This window comes from Tribolium castaneum, chromosome 8, assembly GCF_031307605.1.
Source record: "Tribolium castaneum strain GA2 chromosome 8, icTriCast1.1, whole genome shotgun sequence".
Lineage (NCBI taxonomy): Eukaryota > Metazoa > Arthropoda > Insecta > Coleoptera > Tenebrionidae > Tribolium > Tribolium castaneum.
Window position 1 is genome coordinate 13,666,968 of NC_087401.1, and position 14,957 is coordinate 13,681,924.

Below are 14,957 nucleotides of genomic sequence, written 5' to 3' on the forward strand. Positions count from 1 at the left end.
TATTACTTTTTGATGTTTTTAGAAGATAAAAATTAATTCAGTTAACGTCATTTCGTGATTTTCGGCAATTTTAAGAATTTTTTTCGAGAAAAACTAGTATTTGCGTTAAAAAATTGCTTAAATACTAAAAAAAAAACAATAATATTTTCGGCTTTATTCTTTATTTTTTGTGATTTTTCAAAGTATTATAATTTAAAATCTATAAATCTCCTGTTCAAAAGTGACATAACAGCAAAAATATTTTTCCCCGTTTTTAGACAGTTTTGGTAATATTTTTGAAAAAAAAAACTTAGTCTTTATTTCAAAAATTTGCCTAAAATCGCAATCTTAACATAATTTTTGACAAAATTTGACATATAATTTGGTTTGTATATAACAACAAATATTGCAAAATAATTGTGATTTTAATGCAAAAAAGCAAAAATAATATAATTTCCAACTAAATTCATGTTTTTTCAAAAGAAAACCTACATTTTTTTCAACGAATTTACAAAATTTTTGAATAAAGTTCAGAAAAAAAACGTGTTTCCAACTAAAAAAATTATAATAAAACGCTCAAAAAAGACAAACTCAATGTCATTTTTCATTCGATTTGGTGATTCTTCACTCTTCTTCAACAAAATCTCACAAAAAAAAACTTATAAATGTAATTTTAAACATGCTCGAATATTTGTAAAATTAACACAATTTTCTATCAAATTTTGTGGTTTTCGCTTAATTTTTTTACAAAATTTCGATCAAAAACAAACAAAACATGCATTTCTATAAGTTTTTTGATTTTTTAGATGTGTTTTTAGAAGCAATAGAGGCAATAAAAAAATTCTTGATTTAAAAATAAAGCAAAACAACCTAAAATTGTGTTCCATTTCTATGTAACTTTGTGATCTTTAGCCAATTTTAGCAAATTTTTTCCAAAAAAAAAATATTTCAACGTTAAATATTAAAAAAGGTAACATATTTTTAACAAAATTTTTAGGGAAAACGCTTAAGTAATACTTAAACAACCCGATTTTGTGATTTTTCGTTGTTTTATAAAATCAAGAGATAGAATAAGTGCATTTCCTACAAAAAACACCATTTCTAACCATACATAGTAATATTTTTCTGGCTTATTATGACCAAAAAATAATTCGAAATTTTTTAAAACTTTACGAATTTTTTTTAATAATAAACTTACATTATTGTCACTCTGCGACGGTTGTAGATAATACTCCAACCCCCGATACTGCGGCCCCACTTTAGCTGGCGTAAACAAAACCTTCGATTTATAATTCGGTATCGCCGTAATAATCGCATCGTCTAGTATCGAACTCTCATTTCTCAAACGTCTCAACTGCGCATGCGCTTTACCAACATTGAGACACACCACCAATTGTTGCTGTTGTTTTTCGCAACTTTCGATAAAAACAGGTTCACCTTGTATTATATCAGCGTTAGTATTCGTCTGAAGCCCCAACAAAATCTTAGCTTTATTCGCCCCTTTTTTACTACCAGTTTGGACAACTGCAGGTCGATGAAAACGCTGAAGCACCTCACGCGCTTGTTTATCACAGTGTAACTTCGCTGTAACATTATCGAAACAGACAGAAAAAAGCGAAACACAAGTCAGGTCTTTCATGTTATCGAGGGCCGAAAATGAGATGATTTCTTCAACTATTGAAACTTGTAATAAAGTTACATTAACCTAGAATTGGAGAAATAATTCAAATGGAAAGAAAATAAATGTGTTTTTTTTGTTACTTTTGGTAGATAGATTGCGGCTTGTAGTTGGGTCTTGACCGTTTCTTCGTAAATCCCTTCAGAGATGGGGCCTTCGTCTCCTGTCGGAGTTTGGCATAATTTTGCAATGTTTTCCGTTGTTTTGAGAATATTTGCAGCTTCGACTTGGCCAACACATGACGTATGCAAATGATTGATGACTGTGAGGGGGTGCAAGTTGGCCACAATTGGGGTGAGGGCGTCGACATACCTGCCAAAAAATTACAGATTCCTGTAATTGTATCACACATAATTTGTAATTTTCAATTGAATTTAGTGATTTTTTCGAACAAAACCACTACTTCTGAGCTAGTTTATTGATTTCTTGACTTATTTTACCAAACGTTTGTAACAAAAAAGTCTCTGGTACAAAAATAAAAACACAAAGATTTCGATCTAATTTTGTGATTTTTCAATAATATTAAATAAAAACTCGAAAAAACTTTGTTACTACATATAAAATTTGCTAAAATAGTGACGAAAAAGGCAAAGGTAATAAAATCTTCGGCTTAATCTTGTCGTTTTGTTGGAAAATTTGCTAAATAATTACGTTTCTGACTGTGAAACGAACTGAAATGGTCGAAGAAGACGAAAAATTATGTTAATTATTGTCTTGATTTCGAACGAAACAGCAAAAATAATATAATCTGGTGTTGTTTAAGACAGTTTTAATAAAGAAAACTTAGTTTTTACTCTAAAAACTCTTAAAAAGACAAATTTATCACAATTTTTGGCTTAACTGATAAATTTTTAGTGACTTTTTAATGAAATGTTGGGAAATAATTGTTTCCTTGAAGCACAGAAAAAAGCAAAAATAATGAAATTTTCAATCAAACTTAATGATTTTCCAAGACAAAATAAATAAACTGTAGGATTATTATTTATAGCAAAATTATACTAAAACGTTCGATAAAGACAAAATTAGTGCCATATTTTTTTAAAACGTGCTTAAAGGTTTTAAAGCGGTAAACTTGACATTCTATGGTTTTTTGGTTTATTTTCTTACGAAATTTCAATCAAGAACCAACTAAAAAAATATTAATATTTTTGGGATTTTTTGGGCTGTTTGTACAACTGGTAATAAATAAGATTTTGGTACAAAAGTGAAAGAACAGAGTCGAAAGAAATAAGCAAAAAAAATTAAATCAGCTTCGTGTTTTTTTTTGGGCAATTTTAGCCAAATTTTTGTTTTTACCTCAGAAATTTGCTTAATACTCAAAAAAAAAACAAAGTAGTTAATAACATGTTCGACTTAATGTTATCATTTTTGATGTTAAAAGTGTTAAAGTTAAAGTGTTAAAACACACTAAAAAGAGAAAAAATAATTACATTTTTAAATAAATTTGTAATGATTTTCCAAGACAAAATTCTAGAAATTTCTTGGTTTATTTTTTTACTCAGTAAAATCATACTAAAACGTTCGATAAAGACAAAATCAATGTAATTTTTTATCCGATTTAGTAATTTTTCCAAAATAAACCGTAAATTATTTAAAAAAAAAGTAAAAGTAAGACAATTTTTGTATCAAAATTTATAGTTTTTGGATTATTTTTTGACAAATTTTCGATCAAAAACTAACTAAATTTACTAATAAATTTAGTAACTTTCAAAAAAAACAATAAAAAAATTCTGGGCTTATCATTTATAGTAAAATTACACTAAATCGTTCGCTAAAGACAAAATCAATGTCACTTAAGATAAGATTTGGCAATTTTTCTAACATCTAACAAAATAAACTGTAAATTTTTGTATCAAAGTATGTGTTTTTTTTTTGGGTTTATTAAAACATATCAATTTAGTTTATTTGTGATTTTTTGGGCAAATTTTACAACTGGTAATAAATGAAATGAAAAAATGATAGAATAAACAAAAAAAAATCAAATTTCCTGATTTTTCAGGCAATTTTAGGAAAATACTTCAAAAAAAACTTTTGTTTTTAGTTCAAAAATTGCTTAATACTCAAAAAACAAAACAAAAGTAACATGTTCGGTTTAATTTTATCATTTTTGGCTTGTTGGCAATTATTGTCTTGCGAAAATAACAAATTAAAAAAAAAGTTTTTACCACAAAAAACGTGCTTAAAAAAACAAATTTAACATCATTTTTAAATTTATCTGATACATTTTCGGTGCGTTTTTAATAAAATGGTGCGAAATAATTGTGCTTTTAACGACAAACGTGTTGAAACAAACAAAAAAAAACAAAAATAATGAAATTTTTAAGTAAATTTAGTGATTTTCCAAGACAAAATTATTTCTAAGATTTTCATTATCGAACTTTCGACGCTTCTTTTTTACCAAATTTCGACTCAAATTATATTAAAATATTCGATAAAGACAAAAAAAATAACAATAAAATAAATATTACGTCAATGTTTATGTTCTTTTCAGGCTGTTTTTACAATTGACAATAAACTAAATCTCTGGTACGAAAATAAACAAAGATGAACAAAGTAATTAAAAAAATAATAACAATTTCTACCTATTTCGAAATTTTTGAGGCAATTTAACATTGTTTTTACCCCAAAACTCAACTTTAATATTTCAAAAAGGCTTATTTTATAAAAAAAAATTTGAAAAATAAGTAGCTAATCAGCTACTTTTAGTAAATTTGTTTAAAAAAACTCAGTTTTTGAAGCAAAAGCATGCTCAAACACTCTATAATAGCAAATTTAACATCATTTTTGCCTTAATTTGATTCATTTCTAGCACACTTTGTACGAAATTTTGAAGTAAGCATTACAGATTCCTGTAATTTTGTAAACAGAACCCACCCATTTTATTGAAATTATCGTTATACGATTGATTTGACTTTACGTAACGATAAAATAATCGAATATTCCGCATTTTTTCAAGAACTTGTCAATTAAGATTACAGATTCCTGTAATTTACCTTTGTAACGACTCCAACAGCAACGGACTAACCATCACATCCAAATCCCCTTTCAATTTCACAATAACAATGGTCCTACACCCAGCATCCGTCTGACTACTCAACAACTCCTCCTCTTGAAACGCTGTATCCTCCCCATCTTCCTGCTCCCAAACATGTACATATGGCGACGTTGGTGTCTTACTCCCCTCACCACGTGACACCATCTTCAACGAGGTGATTCCCTCACTTGCCGTCTCCATACACGGCACAAACCTCGCACCCACATAAACCAATTTCCCCTCATCGTTTTTCTCAAACAGTGGAACCGAAAACTGGTCGGAATGTTTTGATTGGTCGCCCCAATTTTTACATTTACATTGACTCAAATGTGTCACATAACTCGACATAAGCATCGGCGAGTCGATAATCAACCGATTCACTTGCATATGCAGGTCCACCAACGTAAAATCCTCCTGACTACCAACTGCAGAAACATACGATGTGCTACTATAACTATCTGAAGATTCCCCACCAAGACTATCAGTTTCATTCAACGTTCGAACGTTTGGTAACCGCTGAGGTGTAACAAGCCCATTGGTGGCAATACTGCGATGTTCGGGCGTATGTATCTCGTGGTCGCTGCGATGTGACGCGAGCCGGAGCCGAGTGTTGCATCCTTCGGGCGCCGAACTCGGCGCATGTATGGTTTTGTACGGCCGATCGGCCACGATACTAAGCTCACTTGAGAATTTTTTACGCTGCGGTGGCACACTATTACTGTCCTGACGCGTCAAAAGAATGGAATTGCGCAAGCTTGAGCTGCGCGAATTGATTATGTCTTCATCGGCGGAAAAGAACGCTTCTGATTGGTTCTCGCTGGACATGGACGTGGTGCGTTGCACCTCCATGGCCAACTTTTCGTCCGAGCTGATGCGTTCGCCGAGCGAATGGTGCGATTCGGACGATTTGGTTGTTGTAACGTTGGGAGCATTGAAATAATCAACGGCTAGTTTCGAGTCGGAAATGCTGTTTTTTGGAAGTGGTTCTGGGTCGTTTGTTACTGATAGTTTTCCGACTTCGGTGTGTAGTTTTGAATCACTGTCGAGTTTTGAGGGGAGGATTGGGCAGGTTTCGACAAGGCGGGCGTATGGTACTTCTTTCATTATTGAACTGCGGATTGAAGTTGAGGAGAATCGACGACTGATTTTACGTTCGCGTTCGGTTGTACCAACTGGGCTTATTTTAATGGTGTCAGGGTCGCCGATTCGTGGGCTTGTGCTCGTGGGTTGCGATTTGCTGCGAGGTAGAGTGTCTTGGAGCGAGATTTCTTGGACGATGTATGGTGGGGTACGGAATATTAGCATGTTTTCGTGGAGGATGCTCTGGCCGTAGCCTGGGTCTTTCCCCGGCTCGTTGACACTGAAAAAAAAAAACTTAATCACGCGAAAATTTAAATTATTTGATTAAGGAAGTAAAGAGCACGTTAGTTCTGTTTTGCCACCTTATTTATCTTATCTTCAACAAATAATATACAATATTTTGAAGTTATCGCTCAAATTAATGCGTAGAAAGAATAAAAAAATATAAAATAGCAAAAAAATTACGTAAAGTTCATATTAGTGGCGTTCTAGCACAAAAATTCCGTCATAAAATGGTTTAAGAATTAGTTTCGTCACTCCTTAGGGTAAAATTAGTCAAGTCTTGTAATTCTTGAAAATTACCAATTTTGAAAAACAAAATCCCTAGCACAAGAATGAACCATAAAGGGAGAAACTGTTTCCGCTTATGTTCCCTCCACAAGTTTCTCCCTCCATGGCATGATCAGAGACGAACGAAATACGCAAAAAATTAGATTAATTTCGATCTGTTTTCGCAATTTTTAGACAGTTTTCATAAAATTCTTCGGAAAAACATTCGTTTTTACTTCAGAAATTCGCTTAATTAGTACTAAAAAAAAAGAAAAAAAAATAAAATTTTTGCTTAAATCTTGTCGTTTTTGGCGTGTTTTAATAAAAAAAATGCGGACCAATTACGTTTCTAACTGTAAAAGAAACTAAAATGCTCGAAAAAGACGAAAAATTATGTAATTATTGTCTTGATTCGAGCGAAAAAGCCAAAATAGGGGGAATATAATGTGTTATGTTTCTGCCATTTTTGGTAAAACTGTTCGAAAAAAACTTTTTTTGTGACAAAAAACGTGTTTAAACACTCCAAAACCTTTTCGGTCAGCTGGATATTATTGGGTATTACAGATATTATTGGTTGCATATTAAAAAATCAGAAATAACCCACTATAGACTCACCCTGTAAAAGAAAAATTAAATAATTATATTTCTAGCGATAAACGTGTGACAAAAAAAAGCATCAATCAAATCAAAGTATAAAATTATACTAAAATGTTCAATAAAAACAAAATCAATGTCATTTTTGAACCGCTTTGTGATTTTTCCATATCAGGAAATAAATTAAATTATTTAGTTTAAAACGTGCTTAAAAAACTATACAATTTTTGTATCAAAATTTATTTTAATTTCGAACAAAAACCAACTAAAAATTGTGAATTTAAATTAATTTTTGTAATTTTTCGAATTGTTTTTACAACTGGCAATAAATAAGTCTCTAGTACCAAAATGAACAACACTGAAGCAAATAAGCAAAAAAAAAATCAGTTTCAATATAATTTCGAACCAATTTTAGCAAAATTATTTAAAACACTTTTATTTTTAAATAAAAAATTTGTATATATTTACTGGTGAAAATAATATGTTCGGCATAACCTCGTCATTTTTGGCTTGTTTTTATTAAAAATTTGTGAAATAATTACATTTCTGACTGTAAATGAGACTAAAATGTTTAAAAAAGACAGTCAGTTTTGGAGTAAAAACTTACTTTTTACTCCAAAACTTAAACACTCCAAAAAGACACATTTGTCATAATTTTTAGCTTAATTTGATACATTTTCGGCGCGCTTTTACCGAAATTTAACGAAATAATTGTGTTTCTAACAACAAATGTGTTGAAACAGCCAAAAAAAACAAAAATAATAAAATGTCAATCGAATTTAGTGATTTTCCAAGACAAAAAAACAAATTTCTTGGCTCACTTATTAACCAAACTTCGACTAAATCAAATAAAATTATAGTAGAACGTTCGATAAAGACAAAATCAATGACATTTTTAAATCAATTTTGTGATTTTCCCAAAAAATAACTGTACTTATTTAATTTTAAAACGTGCTTAAAATGTATAGTTTTTTGGTTTACTGATAAAATTTTGAGCCAAAACCAACAAAAAATTTAGAATAATTTTGGTGATTTTTACGCCTATTTTTACAACTGGTAATAAATATTAGTCGCTGGTACAAAAGTGAAAACAAAGTTGAACAAAATATGCAAAAAATAAGATTAATTTTGTTCAATTTTTCAACAATTTTATCAAAATCCTTCGAACAACCTCAAAAAATTGCCAAAATACTCAAAAAAAAAATTGGGGAATAATTGTGTTTCTGTAATTAACAATAATAATAATAACAATAATACTAGTTCATAGAATATCTGTTGCCTCAGATTTTTTTATTGTTGTTCAATGACTATTTTGGAAGCTGATAATTTCAAAACTGCCAACAAATTTTTTCTAACAGCTCTAGTTTTTTACAAATAAGTGACATAACATGTTAGCACTTTCCGCACTTTTCATAAGCTCTAAAATGGAAACTTTTAACACCATTTTTTGGCTTAATTTGGTACATTTTCGGAGCGTCATTGACAAAATTGTGCAAAATAATTGTGTTTTTAACAAAAAATAATTAAATTTCCAACACAATTTAGTGATTTTCCAAAACAACAAAACAAAATAAATGCATCATATGAATGTCGTTTCAGAAAATTAGTACCTTATTACAACAATTTCCAAAAAAAGTATAGACTTTTCAAGCCAACTAAGAAAAAATCATAAAGCAAAAATTTTAATTTGAAAAATTGCCTACTTTGACAATGTCTGAACATTATAAAAAATAAGACAATTGCACTGAAACGATGTGCAAAACCTGACTACTATGATTATTTTGTAAAATTTAGCATAATGAGAGCCTTGATAAAAAAATATTTAAACGGTTAAAAAATAAAAATAAATTATCAGATATCGATTTTTTAAATCTACATTCCAACAGTATATAGAATCAACTGTTAAATTTACGACAACAAACAAAAAGTGAAATTTTGTAAACTGGAGTTGTTTCAGGCAGTTTTGAAAAATATATATTTAAAAAAATCTTAGTTATTACTACAGAAACGTGCATAAATCCTCAAAAAAAATTCAACACCATTTTTTGGCTTAATTTGGTACATTTTCGAAGCGTCATTGACAAAATTTTGCAAAATGATTGTTTTCAACAAAAAATAATGAATTTTCCAACACAATTTATTAATTTTCCAAAACAACAAAAGGCATATGAATGCCGTTTCAGAAAATTAGTACATACCTTATTACAACAAATTTCCAAAAAAAAAGTATAAATTTTTCAAGCCAATTAAGAAAAAATCAAAAAGTTTTAATTTGAAAAATTACCTACTTTGACAATGTCTGACTGTTATTGAAAAAAAAATAAGACAACTGCACAAAAACAATGTGCAAAACCTGTCTACTATGATTATTTTGTAATAAAATTTAGCATAATGACAGCCTTGATAAAAAGATATTTAAACGCTTAAAAAAACAAAATAAATTATCAGATATCGATTTTTTTGCATAACTAAATTATCGCCTTTTTTGCACACTACTTACTCTAATATATTTTTTCTTGTATAGTCTTTGGAAAATAAATTTAATTCTTACCGAAAGGCAGCCACGTTCATCCCCTCCTCTAGATCCTTCCGACTCGGTTTAAAAAACCGTGTCCCGTTCCGATTCGTCCCGAAAAACATGCAACCCCCGGTACAACCACACTTCCCACTAGTTTTATTCAATTCAGGCCACAGAAACCACAACTTCTTCCACCGTTCATCGTGCGTTCTTAGAAACTTTTGCTGCGTTTGGTGCAAATTCTGTTCCTTAATATCGGACGAAATCGCCGATTCGACAATCAAAGGACCGAAATTAACAGCACCGACTTCCAGCCACAAATCCATGTTGTCTGAATTTGATCTGTGAAAAAAAAAATCACTTGTCAAAAAAAAACAAAATAAAAAAAAACTCACTTATTGTGGTTGTATTTCTGCGTTTGCCAAACCATTTGCCGCACCGACATGCTGTAAACAATGCAACTCAGCCCCGAACTCACTTGTTTCCCGTGCAGGTTGCAATTGGCCAACCTGATCGGCGACACCCACAATTGCAGTGCAACCCCACTTTCAACCAACCAGAAATCAACGGCGTCCACAGCCACCCGACACAGTTTGTATTTCAATTTGTGCGCATTTTGATTGTCTAGACCGTTGTCTTCGTTTATTGCGCTTCGAACTGAGCCTTTTTTGTCTTCGTCGATTTTCTTTTTGTTGGTTTTCGGAACGGTGTTCTTATTCGAAGCGTTACTTTTCGGTTGGAGGAGTTGTTGGATGGCTTGTTGCACTTGTTGGACGTGAACGTTTTGACTAGAAACTGTATTTTTTTTCGTCGTGACTGGACGTGTTAGTAGAGCGTCAACTTTCGGTGAGTTGAGTTCGTTTTCGGTGTCCATTAGTAGAAGGATGAGGGTTTCGAGGGTTGCAAGGACTGAGTATAATTGGGGTGAGGTTAATTTACCGCTTAGTTTGCCCATTTGGACTTCGACCAACCAAGCATACTCGATGGTGTCTTGATCGAGGGATTGGCCAACGTTTGAAAACATCGCGTGGCCTCGAAGCTACGACAAAAAAAAACAACTGAATTTTGTTTATTTTAACAAAACAAGATGTGTTTTTTTCAAGAAACCTCGATTTTTTGCATATATTTCAGGAATTTTACGTTTCACAATTACAGAAACCTGTATATTTTTTTTTTAATTTAAAAAAAAAACGGTGTTTTTTATTATTTCAAAGTACGGAACACTAAATTTTTTCTACAACTGTTTAAGTTAAGACCATTTTTTTTCCCATTTTTTATATATCTCTGTTATTTCCGTGTCAAATTAATAGGTCTTTACTGATTAAAATTAAAAATATGTCTGTTTCTAAAACCAGCAATTGTTTCTTTCAAATATTTCTCTACTTATTTGAAATTGTAGAAAAACTTTGTCATATTTTTTCAAAATGTTTTCCCGATTTAACCGATTTTTCGCATTTAGAACTTACTTTTTGTAGAAAAAGTATTTATTACAAACATTTTACTTCTTGGGATTAAAGAAAACTGTAATTTCTTCGAAATTTGTCTTAGATTGGATCAATTTTTTGCGTTGTTTTATTTTTTAAACATGTCTTAGCGCAAATACAAAATTTTTTGTCAAATTAATAATTCACGAAAGAACGCTTTTTATTTCAGAATTAGTTAAAATTACAAAAAAAAACTTAGTAAAATGAAAGAAAAAATATTAAATCTATTTATCTAAAGAACAATGAATTTTAGCTTTTTCTCAAAAAGTCAGCGAATATTTGCATTATTTTACTTTATAGATGATTTATTTCAAAAACTTTGCTTCTTGGGATTACAGAGAACTGTAATTTCTTCGAAATTTGTCTCATATTTGATCAATTTTTTACGTTGTTTTAATTTTTTTTAAGAATAAATCTCAGCGCGAATAAATTTTTTTTGTGTCAGATTAATAATTCACATAAGAACATTTTTTTTAGAATTAGTGGTTCACAAAAACCAAAAATTTCAAACAAACTTAGTAAAATGATGAAAAAAACATTAAGTGCCAAAATTTTTGCATTTTTGTAAATTTGTATTAATTAAAATTACAAAACCTATAACTTGTTTCAAGAAACGATTCCAAATTTTTCTAGACTTTTTTCTTTTTAAAAGTTCAAGGCATGTTTGAGACCAAATTATTAAGTTTTTTGTAACAAGTTGATAAATTACATTGAAAATGTTGATAGTAATTTGAAAAATATTTTAGATTTGACCAATTTTTCGTGTGATTTCCTCAAATTTGTCCTTAATTTGATAGTTTTTCTTACGTTTCTTCACTTATTTTAAGCGCGAATGAAAAATTTTTTTATTTAAAATAATAATTCACATAAGAACATTTTTTTATTTCAGAATGAGTTGTTCAGAAAAAAATAAAACTACAAAGGAACTTAGTAAAAAAGTAAAAAAACATTAAATTGTTTATTTAAATTAAAAACACGGTCTGTTCCTTTAAAGAATGTCGAAATTTAGCATTTTTTTATGTTACTCTTAAAAATTACAAAAACCTGTGATGTTTTTCAGAAATGATTCCAAGTTTGTCCAAATTTCAAGTTTTTCATTTTTAAATAAGTGAGCCCAAATTGTTTTATTTTTTAATAAAAATAAATTACATTAGAAATTTTGATAATTTAAAAATTACAATTAAAAACTTTACTTCAATAGGTCTTCAGTCAAAATTAATCAAAATCAAAATATTAAATTATAAAAGTCTATTTCTAACTCGTAATTTTTTCTTATTGAAAATTAAAAACAATGTCCATTTCTCAAAAAATCATCGATTATTTGCATTTATTTTACATTTTGGAATTAAAGAAACCTGTAATATCTTCTAAATTTGTCCTAAATCTAGTAGATTTGTTGCATTATTTCAAATATTTTAAGTGCCTTCTAGCGAAACAACTGATTTTTTTTATGTCAAATTAGTAAATAACACATTTATCACAGCATTTATTATTTTAGAATTACAAAAATGGCAAAAAAAACTTAGTATTAAAGCGGTAGAAAACAATATTTTGCTTATTCGATCAAAAATATGGTCTATACTATAGTTAAACAACTTTTTTTTCGATAATTTTACACATCTTATTATTTATAGAAACCTGTAATTTTTTTCGGAAATGATTCCATATTTGTCCAAATTTTTATTTTTTCATTTTTAATCTCTGTGAACTCAAATTATGAATTTTTTCGTCAAATTAATAAAATACAATAAAAATTGATTATTTAAAAATAGTTTATATACTTTTAATATTCCCTTAAAAAGTATCGATTTTTGGCATCTTCTACTATTTTAAATTATCGGAACTTAATTTTTTTTCAAAATGTGTTTCAGATAATTCCATTTAGCACAGTTTTAAGGTATTTCAAGTCTATTACTAATAAATGACTTTCAAAAACTGGTATTTTTTATTAATAAAATTCAAAACAAGTCCTTTTCTCAAAAAGACATCGATTCTGCCCTAAGTTTAGTAGATTTTTGCACTGTTTCTTTGCGCAATTAAAGAATTTTTTGTGAAAAATTAATAAAAAAAATCGAACGTTTATTATTTTTAGTGTTACAAAAACTGCAAAAAAAATTAATTTTGTTTATTTGAACAAAAACATAGCCTGTTTCTATAAAAAAATTTCTTTAGACGTGTTTTCCGATAATTCGGAATTACAGAAACCTGTAATTTGTTTTCGGAAACGACTCAATTTCACTCGATTTTTTAATTTTTTCATAATTCTAAGCACAAGGGGTCCATTTATTGAGTCAATCAACAGTTTCCAACAAATTAAAAATTTAAAAAAAACAGTTACCTGTAATGACGACAGTGTCAATTTCCCCTTATTCAAATGTTTGTCTTTCGCCGCCCGATTAATATTATCCGAAACTAGAAGCACGGACGGACTCACTAACAACTGCAACTCAGTCTGATCGTACCTCTTCTTCATTTCAAAGCCCACTCTCTCAATCAAAATAATCGGACACGGTGGATCCTTCTCGGTACAATTCTTCAATAAATGCGCTTGCACATCATGCGCAATAATCGACACATCAACCTCCAACGGCCTATAATTCCTATGATCGAAATCTTCACGCAACTCAAGCGGAATATTGGCCGAACTATCGTCCGATTTCAAATCATTGGGGCCTTCCCCCGAACTCGCTTGTTGCATATCGGTAAACGACTGATCCTCCCCGAAGATATTTTCCTTAAAATTCATGAAATTCTTCAACGCTGTACCGTACAGCAGCAAAACCGAGGGCCCAATTTCAAGTTCAACACTAACAGTGTCTGCCTTGAGTGACGTAGGGTCGAATTTCTGGACGCCCTCTGGTGAGCGTTTCCGCGACTTGCGGTGGTGGGGGAAGCGCATGGGCGATAGGAGGATCTCCTCCTTAACGGGGGTGGAAATATCGGCCTGGGGGGTGGTACCAAGGGGTGGGCACGGGTGGTAAGTGTAGACAATGTTAATCGCGCCGATTGGCACCCACCAAAAGTCCACCCAACCATTTTGACATTCGTTCCGCCATTTTGGTATGATCTCAGCCTTCTTGGTGGTGGTGCTGCCATCTTTCGATAGAACTTTGGCGTGTTTTTCCAGCGCTTGGACAACGTTACGACTCGTGTGAAATTCAGGAATAAACAAACTCAAGTCTATACTTTCACCCTGTATACTGAAGTTCAACGGAACGGTCTCGGGTAGAAACTCATCGAAGGGCAAATCAAATGACATGTGCAAAAAATGCGCACACAACGCCAACTGTGTGTTTTCCAAACGGTTCTTTTGCCCAACACTACTACAATCAATCCAATTGTATTGATTCACTAGTGTGATCAACTCGCAGTGTTTCAAAGTCAGGCCAAAACGCCAAGTATACGGAACAAAATGCATCAAATCGGGCATTTGTTTCGACGCCCAGTCGTTAATCAAGTCTTGGAAGAACCACTTGTGGGCAAAAATCAACTTTACGGTGGCTTTACAACCAGTTAGGTTAATTTCCCAGAGTTGGTGGTCGTTCCAAACGAGTGGATAGTGACACAAAAGGCAAAATTCTAAAGTTTCACTTTCGACGAAATCGCGGAATTGTAGACTGGTTGTCGCTTCAAGATGGAGTAACTGGCCGGTGATTTTGGTCGAGTAGCCATCTTGAAGTGTGATCCATGGTAGGGTGATTTCGAGGTAGCTGCCAGCGCCTACGTTGATGTGAACGGCGTTGGTTTCCTTGTCTTTGGTGAAGAGAATATCAATGGTGGCGTCGTTTTGCATCAAAAGGCGCACATCAAATGATTGCATTTGGCGTTTTTCGCCCGGTTTTGGCATTTTTGTCACTTCCATTGGGAGGTAATCCTAAATTTAAACATTTAGTTAGACACAACTTTGGTATTATTTATTTTAAGAATTACAGAAACCTGTAATTTTTTCAATAAACTTTTACATTATTTCGAATTTAAGTTTCTCTGAACGCTATTGGAACATTTTTCGTGTCAAATTAATAAATGGCATTTTTACATTTA

General features: G+C 31.0%; 1 protein-coding gene across 7 annotated transcripts in view; it reads right to left on the bottom strand.

Annotated features, from left to right (window-relative positions):
- The window catches only part of tweek, a 49,493-nt gene that overhangs the window by 29,151 nt on the left and 5,385 nt on the right, over positions 1–14,957 (bottom strand). For all 7 annotated transcript variants that reach the window (XM_015980936.2, XM_015980933.2, XM_015980938.2 and 4 more), the window contains exons 4-9: positions 13,255–14,790; positions 9,828–10,471; positions 9,466–9,774; positions 4,651–6,051; positions 1,741–1,969; positions 1,178–1,684 (exon numbers count right to left, since the gene is read on the bottom strand). In XM_015980936.2, coding sequence (XP_015836422.1) covers positions 1,178–1,684; positions 1,741–1,969; positions 4,651–6,051; positions 9,466–9,774; positions 9,828–10,471; positions 13,255–14,790 — 4,626 coding nt within the window. The remainder of the gene's footprint in view (positions 1–1,177; positions 1,685–1,740; positions 1,970–4,650; positions 6,052–9,465; positions 9,775–9,827; positions 10,472–13,254; positions 14,791–14,957) is intronic.